General features: G+C 35.6%; 1 protein-coding gene across 28 annotated transcripts in view; it reads left to right on the top strand.

The window, feature by feature from the left end:
• Positions 1-12,366, top strand: part of LOC6534555 (glutamate-gated chloride channel) — a 55,376-nt gene extending 43,010 nt beyond the window's left edge. For 13 of the 28 annotated variants that reach the window (XM_039374906.1, XM_039374904.1, XM_039374905.1 and 10 more), the window contains 5 exons: positions 940-1,154; positions 2,759-2,809; positions 4,568-5,164; positions 8,593-8,703; positions 9,104-12,366. In XM_039374906.1, coding sequence (XP_039230840.1) covers positions 940-1,154; positions 2,759-2,809; positions 4,568-5,164; positions 8,593-8,703; positions 9,104-9,250 — 1,121 coding nt within the window. In that variant the 3' untranslated portion in view covers positions 9,251-12,366. Of the gene's footprint in view, positions 1-939; positions 1,155-2,758; positions 2,810-4,521; positions 5,165-8,151; positions 8,155-8,565; positions 8,704-9,103 lie in introns of those variants that run through there. The other 15 variants (XM_039374911.1, XM_039374915.2, XM_039374910.1 and 12 more) reach the window with 9 other exon arrangements.
• The last annotated feature ends 3,262 nt before the right edge of the window (positions 12,367-15,628 follow it).

The following is a 15,628-nucleotide window of genomic DNA, read 5'->3' as shown; positions in this document are numbered from 1 at the left end:
TGAAAAATTGATTAATGAAGCAAGGAACTTAGTAATTCGCACACAATGCTGAGTTAATGGATTTACGTAATTTAACACATGATTTTGATAAATAACTTTTAATGCGCAGTCAAATATTATTTATTGTTTTTGACTTTAGGTTTAATAAAACGAAATAATTATCATAAATTAATTTATTAATCTGAATCATAAACTATAAAATCAAAAATGTGAATTAATGGATTACCAATTACACAAATGTGTTTAAGTTACTAAAGCATAGTTTTGTAGGTGCTAAATTATATTTACCAGTTAAGTTCCTATATGGTTGAATAAATATAAAAGCTTTTAATAGTTTTAGGGCACAAGAATAATTACTTTCTTTATTTATTCAACAAACAATAATAAATTTCAGTAAAACATAAATAAATAAATTAAAAAATACATAAACATGAGTCAATTAAAACAAATAATAAATAACAAATCATCCGGAACAATACTATGAAAACTAACATTCGATAAAACAACAAGAAAAATATTACACGAATACATTTTCGCATATACTAGAACTTATGCTCCTTATCGAATAAGTAGATTTGATTACTTTTCTTTAGCTTCTGCACAGTTATAAATCACCAAATAAATGCAAACTGATAAACCGAACACAATTTGATATGATAACAACCCCTTTCTCTTCGTAAACCGGACCTAAAGTTAAAACCTTTTGTACATATGACAAAACCACTTAAACAACTCAATTAATTACCACATAGAATATATTCTACATATGTACATCCTTTCGTCCTTGACACCCGTTTGCCCCAGCCCCAAAGTATGCAATGCTTTTCTAATTACGTGTCAAACGGCTAATACAACTTTCTCTACAATTACCATCCACAATCCCCAACTTTAAACAACAACTCGAAACAACTTGGATCAACTTTGACAACCGGAACGAAGGCGTGACAACAATGCTGAATTTCTTCACTACCTCGAACGGTTTCCGGAGCACTCTGCCGGTTGTTTCTAATTTGACGGCGATGAACGTTTGGGACGGCGTGTGTATGTGCTTCATTTACGCCTCCTTGCTGGAATTCGTCTGCGTCAATTATGTGGGGCGAAAGCGACCCCTGCACAACGTCGTCTATCGGCCTGGCGAGAATCCCGTAACACAGGTAAATTAAATAATCATTTAATCCGATTCACACCAAGCAGCCCCGTCCAAGAAAAAAGCTAATTTCGTATGCATTTTGAAAGCAATTAAATATGAATTTTACATGAGCGTGCAAAGCCAACAAAAAATCGTATATATACATATATATATATACATATAAATAAAACCAAGCAAACGATATAAAAAAGAACACACAGCGAACACAACTACCAACATTCGTACTATATAAGTTATTCAAGTTATTTGTTCTTCCTTTGTTTAGCAAGCCAGCAACACCTGAGCCCAAGTCATGAAAACAAACAGAAAATATATATATAAAAACTCAGACGAAAACAATTCGATATCCTCCATTGTGTTGCGTCCCCCTCTTTCTCTCTGTCTCGCTATATATCAGTCTATATCTCTTCCTTTCTCTATATCTGCGTACACCCAACTTTGATCACCTATCCGTGTACTGTCCAGTCTTATTTAATGGTCCTTAGTTATAGAACCATTGCCATATCTACATTATCAACTACAAAATGCTCGCTATAAAAACTCACTTTGTGTTAATCCCGAAACTTAGCATTTTGTAAAACAACCTTTTAAAACTATAGTAAACGTAACTTTGTGTGCCCTAAGAATAACGAAATAACTCGATTTTACATTTGATTTTTGTCCACACACTTCTGATTTGAATTTTGATTTTTGTCCTTTATGAAGATACTGTCGATGTATGTGTATTTATTGTGCCGATGCTCAGTTGTTTAATTTGTTTGCATTTTATTAACCCAATGAAGTGGCATTTACCCCGAGAAATGCCCAAAGACCATTCTTCCTCTTTGCTAGAAACTTTAACATTCATCTTTTGTTATGTGTCAATTATTTTCTAAGTGTTGTATTATACAATCGTTCGTAAGGAAAACAATGCGTTTTATTCATCGCCAATTAGTTTGAAAATAACTTAACAAAACCCAGCCATTATATGAATAATACTAAAATAATTCAAGTGTTTTACATGCCGTAGGTAGGTATGTTATTTATGTTTTCATTGTTTTTTAACGAAAATGAAGCAACAAAAACTAAAATTGATAAAACAAAATAAAACCAATAAAATATGCATTATGTTTTTACGTAGGCACCTTTCGAATTAAGATCAAATCGTTTAACAATGCACGTTAAGCATTTTTTTGATGTGTTTTACGAACTTGTAATCCTATTTATTGGAATTCATTTAAGTGGCATGTTTAACGAGATTAATAACTAAAATCATTTTAAAGAGCTCATGAATCAACAAAGCCGATGGTGCCACTTAAATAAATGCCACTTTCTAGCCCCATGCATCATAAAATTACCTCATTTTAAACCAAGAGAGTCGAAAGACGTAAGCGTAAACGACAAAAAAGAATCGAACATTGTTCCCAATTTTAGTGATACGCAACTATTCGAAACTAGAACCTCCAGCCAAATTTAACTTACTCTCAGAACTAGCAGCTAAGTGAGAACTGAGCAAACAATAGCAAACAGAAAACCAGAAAACCAAAACTTAGCCCAACCAAAATGACAACCAAATCAAACTTAAAGTGTGTTTTGAGTATGAACATTGTTTTGTGTACATTTTTGCAGCGTCTTCCAGCAGTACTAAGCAGGATCGGAGTAATTCTTGCAAGTCCTTTGGTAAGCTATCAACCACAACTCATGCACCACCCCCGCCCCGCCCCCTGAGAAAACAGAAAACTTTAACAAAACCATTTAGCAGCAAACGGCAGCAAACCCAAAAAAATAAAACCAACTTAACACACACAAGCCAAGTAAACACACACCCACACTGGTACACCCACCGAAAAGTCCTTCTTCCCCCTCCCCTGACCAAAAACAGCGAAATGTAAACCTAAGAAAAAATGGCATGCGAATTTCGCTTTGATGAAATGCATTGAAAAAGTTTTGTTTCGATTTTGGTTTTTGTGTTTCCAAAAAACAAAAACAGTGTTTAATTTGATTTTCGAGCCAAAACGGAAAACCAATGAAAATAACAATAACTATAATTCAAATTTAAATAATTACCTAATTACCTAGTAGATTCGCACTCGCTTTCAATGTATATAACTCCATATTGATTACAACGATTATTTTCATAATTTATTTACGTTAATTCGTTTTGAATCAATCATAAACCAACTCGTAATATACGTATACACCTAACAGCCAATCGTGCGTATACTTGATATGCGTGGCCTAATTGTTTTTGAAGAATCTATTTCCACACAACCAACAGCAGAAACGACAACTACAACCACAACAAATAAAAACTCATGATGAAAAATATATGCAAAAAATTATATCTATATCAATAAAACACACTTTAAGGTCACTTACAATTGGGAAAAATGTTACGAAAAAAAATTGTAACAAAAAGCGAAAAAATGATTACCAATTATGGAAAAAAATTCTTTCTCCTTTTACATATATGACAAAATTATATCGAAAGAGCTATAAATCAATTCTGTTATTTGCCCCTGATTTACATTTTAATTTTTCTATATGAAATTTGCTTGAAAAAATATACATTTAAATTAAGTTCTTTATTGATTTTCTGACACGCCCTGTACCACTAAAAAAACAAATATTTCTTTGGTTTACTAAAACAAAAACATAGCGATATATAGTGCCGGAAATGTTGGCCGCTATTATTTATGGTACAACCATGAAGTAGCTGAAGCAATTTTGTTTTTTGGTTATTTTCCGCTGTCAGTGTTTGCTTGAAAGCTTTTTGTTTAGGCGCATAGTTTTAGTGCATTTTGTGCATTTGAATGTTTTTCAATAAATACTGAAACACTAATGCAATCCACAACCAGACACCCAGAACATCGAATAAGCAATAAATGTATTATATCTGTTTTTTCATAGGCGGGAAACAGTTTAACAAGATTCAAAGAGCATGACAGATATATATGTATTTTACACCTTAACTTTTTATAAAAAATAAAACAAATAAAAACTATAATGAAAACTGAACAAGGTTTTGTAATGAAAGGTCGCTTCCAAACTAAAGAGATTTTTTCTTAAATCTAATAGCTAAAACCAATTTCTATAAAAAAGAGACCATTTAGTAGTGGACCAACTTTAACCAACTAAACTTACATTTCACCACAACTGCTTGACCCCAAGTAACCGCTCTTGATAATGCCCATCAATTAACACAATTACTTTTGTGGCCTTCGATTATCCTGACTAAAACCACCTGTGTGTCTCTCTCCGAAAATTGTCTTTCTCTTTCCCGCGTACAAAAACGAAAAACCTTTCAAGATACCAAAGCTATAACCAATCCACAACAAATAAAAAACAAACCAAAACAAAAACTATCCCCATTCAACCAACCTGCTCTGTAGGTAATAATCGAACGCGAATTTCATGCCGCTTTTGTCCTCCGAAAAGGCAAGCGCCGCTGCCACGCCGGCTATGTCGATGATGGGCGGTGCCACGCCCATGTCCAGTGGCACCCCGGCCGCCTCCTCCTCGGTGGCGACGCCTGGAACCCCAAGGACCACCGATCCGGAAGAGTTCTTCGGCGGCGGTATGCGCTGGCAGGAGGCCCATGGCGGAATCATTGGAGCTGCTGTCCAGAATTTGAGGGCACGTTCAATAAAACGGAAGGCGGCCAGAAGTCCATCCACTTCCACATCGCCTCATCCCAGTGGACGACCCACTGAGCATATCTACGAAGAGCCCGGTGGATCCACAGCCGGCGTTACAAGTACCAAAGTAAAGTTCAAGGACGAACTGAGGGAGGAGCAACCGGAGGAGCCGGAGTCCAGCACCAAACTGCGCCGATCGGTGGCCACCAGTACACCGGCTTTGGTTGTAAGGATCGAGGCCGAGACCGATCTGGAGGCGGAAGCACAGCCCAACCAGGATATGGAAATGACAGAACGTCAGTTGTCCTTGCCGCTGAAACCGCCGCGCAGGAAGGCCTCACGCTCCAATTCACCAGCCTCGGTTTACAGCGATGCATTCGAGAATGTGGAAACTACAGTGAGTAAAGGACACACCAGAAAACCAGAATCGACCCCGAGACTAACCGAAAAAATCCACAAAAAATCTTAACATTCGTTCTTGTTGTTGCTTGCACAACCGACTAATAACTAACCAGAAAAAAACAGAGCCAAAGAAAAACGTCAGCAAGAGGAAAGTTTGGCCGAACTTGATTGCCTGCGGTTATTTTGATTGCCATTTGCCCAAAAAAAACACCCACTAAATGCACCCAAACACCCCCAAACACGCACACTCAAAGTTGGATTTTTCCCCAAACTTGCGATTGAACTTTAAATGAAAAACTAACAATGACTAACAAGAGTAAACTGCATTAGACATGAGGTATTGGCTGCCAAAGGCACAGAAAGGTTAAGCAATTAGGGCTAAGAGCCAGGCTGGGTTGTCTTCTACCAAATCAAATGCAAGCAATGAAGATGTTTTCTCAACTAATTACCCTTCACCTAAGTGATTTAGTCATTAGGGCATTAAGTGTTTTAATCGGCTTACAAAATTGTCTTAATGCTCTGATTTAAATGAAAACATTATATAAAAAGTATTGATATTTAATCTTTAAAGTAGTAGTATGTATCCCAACATTTGTTAATTGAATAAGTAGAATATACTCGTGTATAGAAAATAGAAAATTTAAATATTTGTAGAATAATTCTTAACTCCAAGTTTGTTAGCTCAAAAGCAGTATATATGTTTGTTTTATACCATGGTGGCTAAGACACTTGCATCAGACTTTTTGTCCTTTAGATTTGCAACCGATTTCCAGGACATAAATCACTAAACTTCCCTCAAAAGTCCCCAAGTGAATTAAACTTATCGGAATGGAAGAGGAGAAACCGCCATCAAGATAGAAATATAAATCCAAAGGCAAAAGCAAATAAAAGCAACTAAAGTGGGCGTGATGAAAGACCCGTCTGCCGAAAAGCAAAACTAGTTTATGGGAAGTTGTGAAACGCTGACGACGACTTCCGACAGAACCAGAACACCAGGATACGCAGCCCAGGAAGGAGTTGCAGCCTGGCCAGTGGTGAAAAGCCGGGAAAAGGCGGAAAACCGTCGACAACAAGGTGGCTGGGAAAATGTTCTCCACCATTAGCATGTAAATTAAAAATGGTGTACGCGTTTAAATTGGCGCCCAGGCAGGTGGACAGCGGGATGACTGGGCCGCAACAGGACAAGATAATTATTCATGAGCGCCCCAAAGTGGAAAATGCCGTAATGAGCCCGAGAGCACCGGAAAAACCAACGACACGAGAGTGGAAAACAAACAAATGGCAGCCAAGGATGCGGTCGAGCCTGGCCGAAAGAAAGCGAACCAAAACGAAAATGAAAATGAAAACGAAATAAAACTCGTCGGTACATGCATCATAATTGTCGAAAATTTTCTGGGAAGGATTTTCCATCGGAAAAGTTCGAGCCCGGAATGTGCTGACACTCCCTCCTTTTGGGAGTCTTATGCAAATGCGTAAAGTACGGAGAGCTGAAAAAATGCACGAAGAAAGATACTTTCGCTTCACACTTTGCCCCCAATGATAATTGCACTGGATACATAAATCTTCGCTTGTCATACATTTTTCCAGTATTGTGTAAATAAAATTAAATTGCTGCGGAAGCATCTTGGGAACCACTTAACGTTATATTTACGACTGCTGTTATTGTTTAAGAATTCTCGGGCAAATAGATTTTGAATAGGGTTTTCGGATAATAGTTCTTATGATGTCTGACCTTTAAGTAACGCAATAACCTTAAATATATTGCCTCAGTTTGCATTTTTAGCAATTCTTTATAATCACGTTTTTAAAAACAACAAACTATTCCATTTTATCCACTGATCATTAAAAGCGTCTGTTGATTTTAAAGAAACTAACGAGCAGCAAAGTTCTGGCACAGCCACCTTGTTTAATTTAGGTCAGCCACGTTATCCGGCTCTCTGGCTGCTTAAACACACCCGCATAATACATCTTCCCTAAGTAACTGTTTCCTCCCAGCCCATTTCCCCTTTTTCCTGTTTTCCACCACTTTTCCATTCTCGCAACCCCACCGGCCACCTTTGCCGGCATTTGTGCACTCGGCAAATGGCCGCCAGCTGCTGGCAAACAAAGACAAGTCAGCCAAACGCCCCTCCCATCCAACCTACCAACCAACCAGTCAACCGCCCCCAATCCCCAGGAAAATCCCCTGATTTTTCCCCTGGTTCGTTGGCGTTTTTAGATGCAACTTGGGCAGTACGTGCCACTGTAGCTGCAATGAATTGTAGCATACTTGTGAGCGGAAATATAAATTCAACTTTAAACATAAATATATATGCAGTAAAATATAGTTGCTACACAACATTAGTTGATTTTTCTCTGTGTGCTTGTATAGTAAACAGCCTGTATATAAAGTACCAGTTTTAAACCCAACACCTCTGCTATCGTTATATCCAAAATAGAGCACGCTTTAAACCACCCAATAAAATGCACAAAACTCAACAGAATTTTACCTAAACTAACCTTGTATGTGTTCATAACCAATCATTAAATACATTCGATCCAAATAAGCAGTCCACATCCCAATAAACCTACAACAAAAGCAACATTACATTATGGACCAGAAACGTACAACATTTTTTTTAGGCGTTTAATGTGACATTAAGTGTTATTTAAATTTGGATTTGAATTTTCATCACATTTGTGCCTCTTTTAATTTCAACCCACCCAAAATGAAAACGCAGCAAAATTCTCATGCCATTCTCATATCAAACAATATACAAAAATCTACTCAAACTGCTATAGCTTAAACAGAAATAACAAATAAATAAAATACTGTACGTGCAAAATACAATTAGATCATTTTGAAAAAAATCAATAAATATATTAAATGCGCTGTGGTTATAAATAGAAAACCGTGTATTAAAATTAAATTTGCTCTTTTTTGCTTTTTCAACTGCTGCCACTGACATAATTACAATACAAATAATAAATAAAATTTAAAAGCCCGTAAGTATGCCGACCTACTAATAATAATTGTTTTTTTTTAATTATTTCTGTAGTTAAATTTGTAAAAGCATTCCAAGCGCTTTTGTGATAAATTTTGTAGTGTTAAATTTGAATTTTTGTGCCACATGTCGAATAAACTTTAATAAATCAAATATTTTTCTACCTTTTTTCATATATTTTTAACATACTTATACGCTTTTTGCTGGGTTTTTGCAAAAACGAAATGCAAACAACCAAAATATAACCAAACTGCAACCGCCAAACCAATTTTACGTTTTTTTTCGTATGCGTATGCGTATGTGTGTGTATGTATGTGTAAATAACTCCTTTTTCACCACTTGTATTTGACTTGTAAAATTGCCAACTTGTTTGCCAACCACCACCATGGTCCAATCAAAATTAACAAATAAGTTTTTTAAATTTACCGCCGTCTATCAGGGCGAAAAGCGTCAAAACGCCGGGGCACCGAACGAAATCGTGGCATGCACCACCTGCGGCGGCAGCAACAGTCCGTGCACCCATTCGGCGAACAATGGATGTGCCACGGAGGTGAGCATATATACCAAAATACCTACAAAACGAAATCTGAAAATAAGTTTCTAGTAAGAACTATAATTCATCTTAAATGAATATAGTATTTTAAATATTGCGAAATCTGTATTCTACTGGTAACTTAAATAACCACAAAAGAAAATAATTTAATCCGAGTTCGGATTGAAATTAAAATTCAATTTTTTATCTTTTTGAATTCAAAGTTTGTTTTTAGAAAAACGTTTTTATTGTCTAGAATGGTAGAGAAACTTGAAATCACCTAGGATGTCTACTTAATATAATTCTGTTGATTGATAATTAATACTAAGTACTTTGAATGCAGCTTAGGGAAGAGCGAAACTTATTTTCAGAGTCTGAACCTAAAACACATATTCACAATTATCTCTTTTGCTTGCAGACATGTTTCGTTCAAGTGCGGAAAAAAGAGCCACCGCATCCGATTCGAGTGGCCAAGACGATCGATGTCATCGCTAGAATTACATTTCCAACTGCTTATGCCATTTTTCTGATATTCTTCTTTGTACACTATAAAGGATTTTCGTAAAATTAAGCAAACACACTACAAGTAAATCATAAACATACATATATAGATACTTGAACACGCTAAATTGCCGAAGCAAAGCCAGAAAACCCGTAAAGTAATTTGTAGAGTAACATGCAGACCGACATGGAAACTCGTTTGCTAAATTCTAGGGCCTTGCAAAGTCATCTAATTTTAATGGAACAAAGGGAAACACAAAGTACATCTAATTATTCATTAACGATTTTTTAAAAGGCAACAACATGACAAAACCAGTGATAAAAACGTCAAAATGAAAAAATTAGTTTAAACTGAGTTGTTAATGGGGAAAAAGATATAAATAAATGAATGAGTTGTTAATAATTAATATTTACGAAAGTTAAATTTATGCAAATGAGCAAACATACGAAAGAAACATTTTCGACTGCCTTTTTTAAAAATAGTAGAAACAAACCAAAAAAGCAACAAAAAACTTTAAATTAAATTTGCAAATTTTTGCATATGCTCGAAAATGCATTAGTTAATTATACCAACCAAAGAAACACTGTCTAGCAATTGTAATATATAATATTTAAACAATTTAATAAGCAAACAAATTAATGCTGAAAGTACCAAAAAACACGATCCAAGAAGATAAAAAGACCTAGCCTATAACTATGAAATATGAAACGCAAACCAAACAGCTTTAAGGCTTAACCTATTTGAGTAGTCGAAATGATGCAACCTGTTTATACACATATACATACTATAGATGTTATATATTTACAAACAGCTCTAGTCGAATATTATGAAATTAAAACCCAGTTTTGTTCAATTCAATTCGATGAGTTGAAATGCCTCCGCATATGTCAAAGAATATAAAACAGAACACACAAATTGTTACTCATCACACATATTTTTACGTTACGCTTTATTGTATATAATATTGATTTAAATGTTTATTTAAATTCTGTTTATTTTTTCAATAAATGTTCGATATATAAACCAGCCCTGATTTTAACGCATCGCATTGATTCACGAAAATGAAACCGCCGCAAAGTAGACCACAATTAAAGCTTTCCTAAACTTAGATTCGGGTGAAATAAAATCGTATAAAATAAACTCATTTTATAAGAAGGTAACGAAGAAAAATAGTTCACACAAAACAAACACCTTCAGAGATTCATTTCATTTGACCCATCAACGCCTTTTTAAGTAGCAGCAGGAATTGCCTAAAAACTTTTATTAAAATACATATCAAAGCTCATAGAAGAAACATAAACGAAGCTAACTAAAATATTTACAAAAAATATATGACACGAATCTTTATAAAACTCTCATAAGTAGCTACGAAGCATTTGCCAACCCAACTATAAACTCACAAAACTAACACCCAAGTATTTTAGATAAAATGTATGTCCACAAATGCTGGCAAGCGTTTGTTGGTCAAGTAAAGAATAAATACAAAACCCAAAAAAGCACGACCTAATTCAAAGAACGTTAAACCTAAACCAAATTTAAACCTTGTGATAAAGAACACAAACAAAAATCCTAAATTTAAACGAACCTTTGCATACGAAATTTTATTGAAATTAATTGAGAGCAGGTTATTGAGGGCCACGGTTACCAATTGTTTAAATAATATTACCTATATAGAACACAATATGCGTATACACGAAATGCTTTTTGCAAATAAATACATTTATGAATTTAGAGATTTGTAGATTTTTGGGAATTTTCTTTTCGCCATTTTGCAAGCTCTTCGAAGTTAATTCTCATTTAGCAAAAAATATATACTTAATACTAAATAACAACTACGAAAAGGAAAACCCAAAGACAAGGACAATCTTTTTGCAATTTACAAAAACGAAAAAGTTAATCTGAGTAAAAGGAAGTGCTAAGCCATCTTTCAAACAAGCAATGCCGAATAATTCAGAATCCTTTTGTAAAATTAGCTGCTTATATAGAACACAAAAACTGAACTCCAAATTCATCGCGTCCAATGACAAATGTTTTTGTTGCGGAAGTATAGTCAAGGGTAAGAAGTGAGAGTGTAATTTGCTGAATATGTGGCCAATATAAGGAATGTACAAATAAAATACGATAAAGATGGACCCTAAGAAACTATATTCGATTCGTTCTTTGAACAGCTTAACCATGTAACTCTGTTAAATGTTAGTTAGCAATCGATTTGAGTGAAGGTGCCTTCTTTGAGAGAATTAAAAACTTATTGATTGCTTAGATGGTTTCAGGCGAAACACAGTTTTTGTTATTATGGAAGGGAACCCGACGTATGTGCCCTATAAGGATTTCTGTTTGGGATTGTTTTTAACTCCTCACAAGCTAAACTGCTGATAAAATGAAGTAGAAGCTAATCCAAAGACCAGTAACATTATAAAAATGTTTCTAAATATATATAAAGCAAAGCCATAAAAGTTCTCACTTAAAAAAGCATTAATGAATTTAGCAAACAGAAAAATTATAAAAAAAAGATTTCAAATGATTAGAAAAATCTGTTACATTTCATCACATTTGATGTAAAATGCAGAATAAAAAAAATGTTTAAATTGTCATTATTCCAAAGCTTTATAATTTGTAAATGCTATGAACGAAATGTAAATACTAATATATCAAGACAGTTAGCAGTTAATTCATTTTATCGAATAACTTTAAACTAATTTCTTTATAAACAATATTTGCTAAATCCATGACAGTCAAACTGAACTGTTTGCTAGAAATTTGTTAAAAAAGTATATATCTGAAATACGTTTAAAAAAGAAAAAAAGTTAAGACATTGGGACAATTTCTGTTGTCCAATTTATTTCACATGCGAGTAGATTTCTTAAAGATTAATTACAAAAAACCGAAGTCCCCACAATGCTACCAAACGTAATATTTATAATAACAACTTTTTATAATGCACAATATTGAGCATAATAAAACCGATTTATTAACATTGCATTCCCGAAACGAACATCATGTAAATACACCGAGTACATAAAACGAGTCAGAAATTAGTTATAAACGAGTAAATATTTGAAAAAACGATAAATTGGAAAACAACAAACGAACAAACCAGAAAACTAATAAACAAAGCAGCTTCGCATTAATAAAGATCGTCTCAATCAGAAAACGAAAAGAATTATTAAATAAAATGGAAACAATCGGACTTCTTATTGGGCTGGGAAGATGTATTTAAGGCAAAAACTATATATTACAGGAAAGAACCTAGACATTCTTATATCCGATTAAAAAGGAAAGTAAGATTTCGTTTCTAAATAAGTTCTATCGTATAGGTGCTATATCTTATTACCAGATGACTTCTGTTGAATGGAGTTTGGCTGTTCCCACGGCATATGATTCATCAACCATTCGCCCAGTGCCATCTATAATCGTACAAAAATGATTTTAGATTGCCATCTCTTCCTCCTCATAGAGTGGATGTTGTTTCAGATACAACAACAGACATAATATCAAAAAAGGGGCGCTGCGTTTTCAGGTCAATGCACACGAGCCACAAACGCAGACACAGACACAGTCGCAGTTGCCGTTAAGACGGGACTACCCCTAAAATCGACACCACACGTAGGAAACAACCTGCCCATCGAATGACAACTAAGTGCGCTGGTGCCGCAACTGTCCCTGCACTGAGAGAAAATATTTCAATCAAATTTGAGCGAGGCCTTTGGACTTGACTTGCAAGTTAATACATTATAAAATATATATTGGGTTATATTGGGCTTTAGGTAAAACGTATGTATGTATATATTAATCTTAATTAATTAATTATTAATTTATATTCAAATTTTACGATTGTCGGGTTCATAAATAAATATTGGTTTATATTTTAAATCTTCAAAAAATGTACCTTAAACTTTACTTAAGCGGAATGCTTTGAATACCTTTCGTCACATGTTAAGGAAAGTCACCATATTTCTCCTCCATTTGGACCTCCACATTTCTCTCAGTGTATTTGTCGGATCTGACTGGTTGGCAGATCCCAGAGCCGCCCATGCCAGATAAACCTGCAAACAGGTTCGGCCGAAAGGTTCAAACTCGGAACCGGCGAACGAGGACAAGTGTTTTGACCCGCGCAACAGCTTCCTTCCGCCCTGTTCGAAATGCAACTGTCTGTACACAGGAAGTAATATAAGAGCTCTGTAAAATATAATATGTGTAATAAATTTAAGTGAATTTTATATTTTCTGTTATTAAAAGTTTCTTTCTATGCCTCTATGGTAAATGCTCGAATAATCAGTATTTCTCTACGATATATGTATTGTAATTAGTGTTAGTGGTGGCTGACCCCATATTTTCCAGTGCACCAGCTTGAGTTCAACTGGGATCGCGAGGGCCGCGCTTCGCTGACTTGTGCACCTGCAACAGCAGCCGGCGATGATGGCACGCGGTAAAGGTAAAGGTAAAGGTAGAGGCACTGTAGAGGTAAGAGTAAGGGCATAAGATACAACCCCTGGGGAAGGGGCCAAGTTCTACCTGGATGCAGTTGTCCGTTTGTCGTCTGCCGGTTGCCACTTGTAATTATTTTGTGCCTCTGCAAGTAAGTGGCCGAAAAGGTAACAATCTCCCCTCTTTGGGACACGATGCAAACGAATTATAAAAATACGTTACATTTTGTGGAGGGTGTGGATTCGATCGAACACATGTGAATTGATCTTAAGAAATATTTATGTCACGGTCAGTCTTTGGAGGAGAACATGTGTGTAAGGCCATAACAAGGAGCACAGTGCCAGAAGACAGCTGATGCTGCCCACTCCAATAATATAATAAATAGTTTGAATTGATAATCCCGTATGAAAAATATAAAAAAACCAAAAACAAAAGCACCTGGACTGTAAACAAGTTTTCTTTCTATTTTAAAAGAACCATATCATTTTACTTACTAATAATATAAAGAAGTATATATTTTATGATATAGAAATTATACTCAATTCAAGTTTGATATAAATATATAATATAAATTCAAATGTCAGGCAATAAACATCCCATATAGCTTATTTCTGCGTGGCTGTTTAAGGACACCCTCTATGGAACTATGGAAGTATGGAACTTTATGTCCAATGACAACTAACCCTGTATGGCTGACCCGCAATCTCTGCTGAACAATCAACAATAAAACTCAATCATTGCTTGAGCACTGAACTCGATTACAATGAACTTGGGTGCCGAGTGGCTTGTACACCCCTGTCATTAGGAAATTTCCATATATGCGACACATGCAACGCCAGACAGCACCCCCCACACAAATAACCCCCTTTTGGGCGCCCCATGCCCCGCTGACACGTGGCGCCAGGCAATTGCATGCAGGACTAACTAACACTCCGAATGGACAGAAAGGACTTGCCAAATTAGGGAGCAAAGGCGACGGGGGCGTGCCAATTAGTCGCTTCAGGTGGCCAAGAAAAATCCAAATAAAAATTAATAACCACCAGGAAATGTTCCCACACTAAAAATGCGGGAATAGTAGCAATAATCCCCCTGGTGCCAGGCCATTATAAGGATATTACGAGCCCTATGTTTGTTTATTCCGAGCACAGAGCACCGAGCACCGAGCTATGCCGTGGAGTAGCTGAACCGCATCGGAAAACTAGCCACCCTGGCAAGTAACCCCTAGTCACAGAGCAAGTACAGCCTAACCCGCTCCAGCTCCAAATCAATCATTTACATAATCGCTATAGCCGCATTTGCTTTTCGAATTTTCACGCGCTTTTTCCTTGGAAATGTACAAGTTGCGTGGTTTTAATTGTTTCTATTTTCCCATTCGGTGGTTGGGCTTGACCACTCCCCCCTCCTTTCAAATGCATTTGCTTGAGCATTACAGAGCGAAGTTGTAATGACTTGCAAGGTGGGGCCATTTGTCATATTACACAGATAAGTTGGCACCTGCCATCAGCTTTGCAGGAGGTGGTTCCGCACTTTCTCTGCAGCTATAATTTCTACTTGTATCCAATCGATTCCTAATGAGCTTGAACATTATTGAATATTTGTATTGCCCAATCCTAATGAGTCCAGTGGAAATATTGGGAGTTGGAGCTGGGTAAATACCCACAAACGTCATTGTCCATCGATCGGGGATTGGGTTAATGCATTTCGCAGAAATATTCAATCAAACTATTTATTTGGATTTCTTCTTTTTATAAGCGTCCATATAGCTTATTTCAAAATATTCCTAACTCACTTTGATTTTTAAAAACCTTTTGACTCTAACTTACTTATAAAAAGATGTTTATGTTATTCAATTATTAATAAATTGTTGTTCTTCCAACAGTTTATAGTAATCTTTACACAAATATAAAAGCAAAAACATTTTGCTACAATTCCTACAACTAGATCAAGAAATTATATATTTATAAGGAGGCATAATATCCAATAAAAGCATTACCCACCGAACTATTTACTCAAATG

Source organism: Drosophila yakuba, chromosome 3L, assembly GCF_016746365.2.
Source record: "Drosophila yakuba strain Tai18E2 chromosome 3L, Prin_Dyak_Tai18E2_2.1, whole genome shotgun sequence".
NCBI lineage: Eukaryota > Metazoa > Arthropoda > Insecta > Diptera > Drosophilidae > Drosophila > Drosophila yakuba.
Note: the sequence above shows the minus strand (reverse complement) of the source record. Positions and strands in the feature narration are given on the sequence as shown.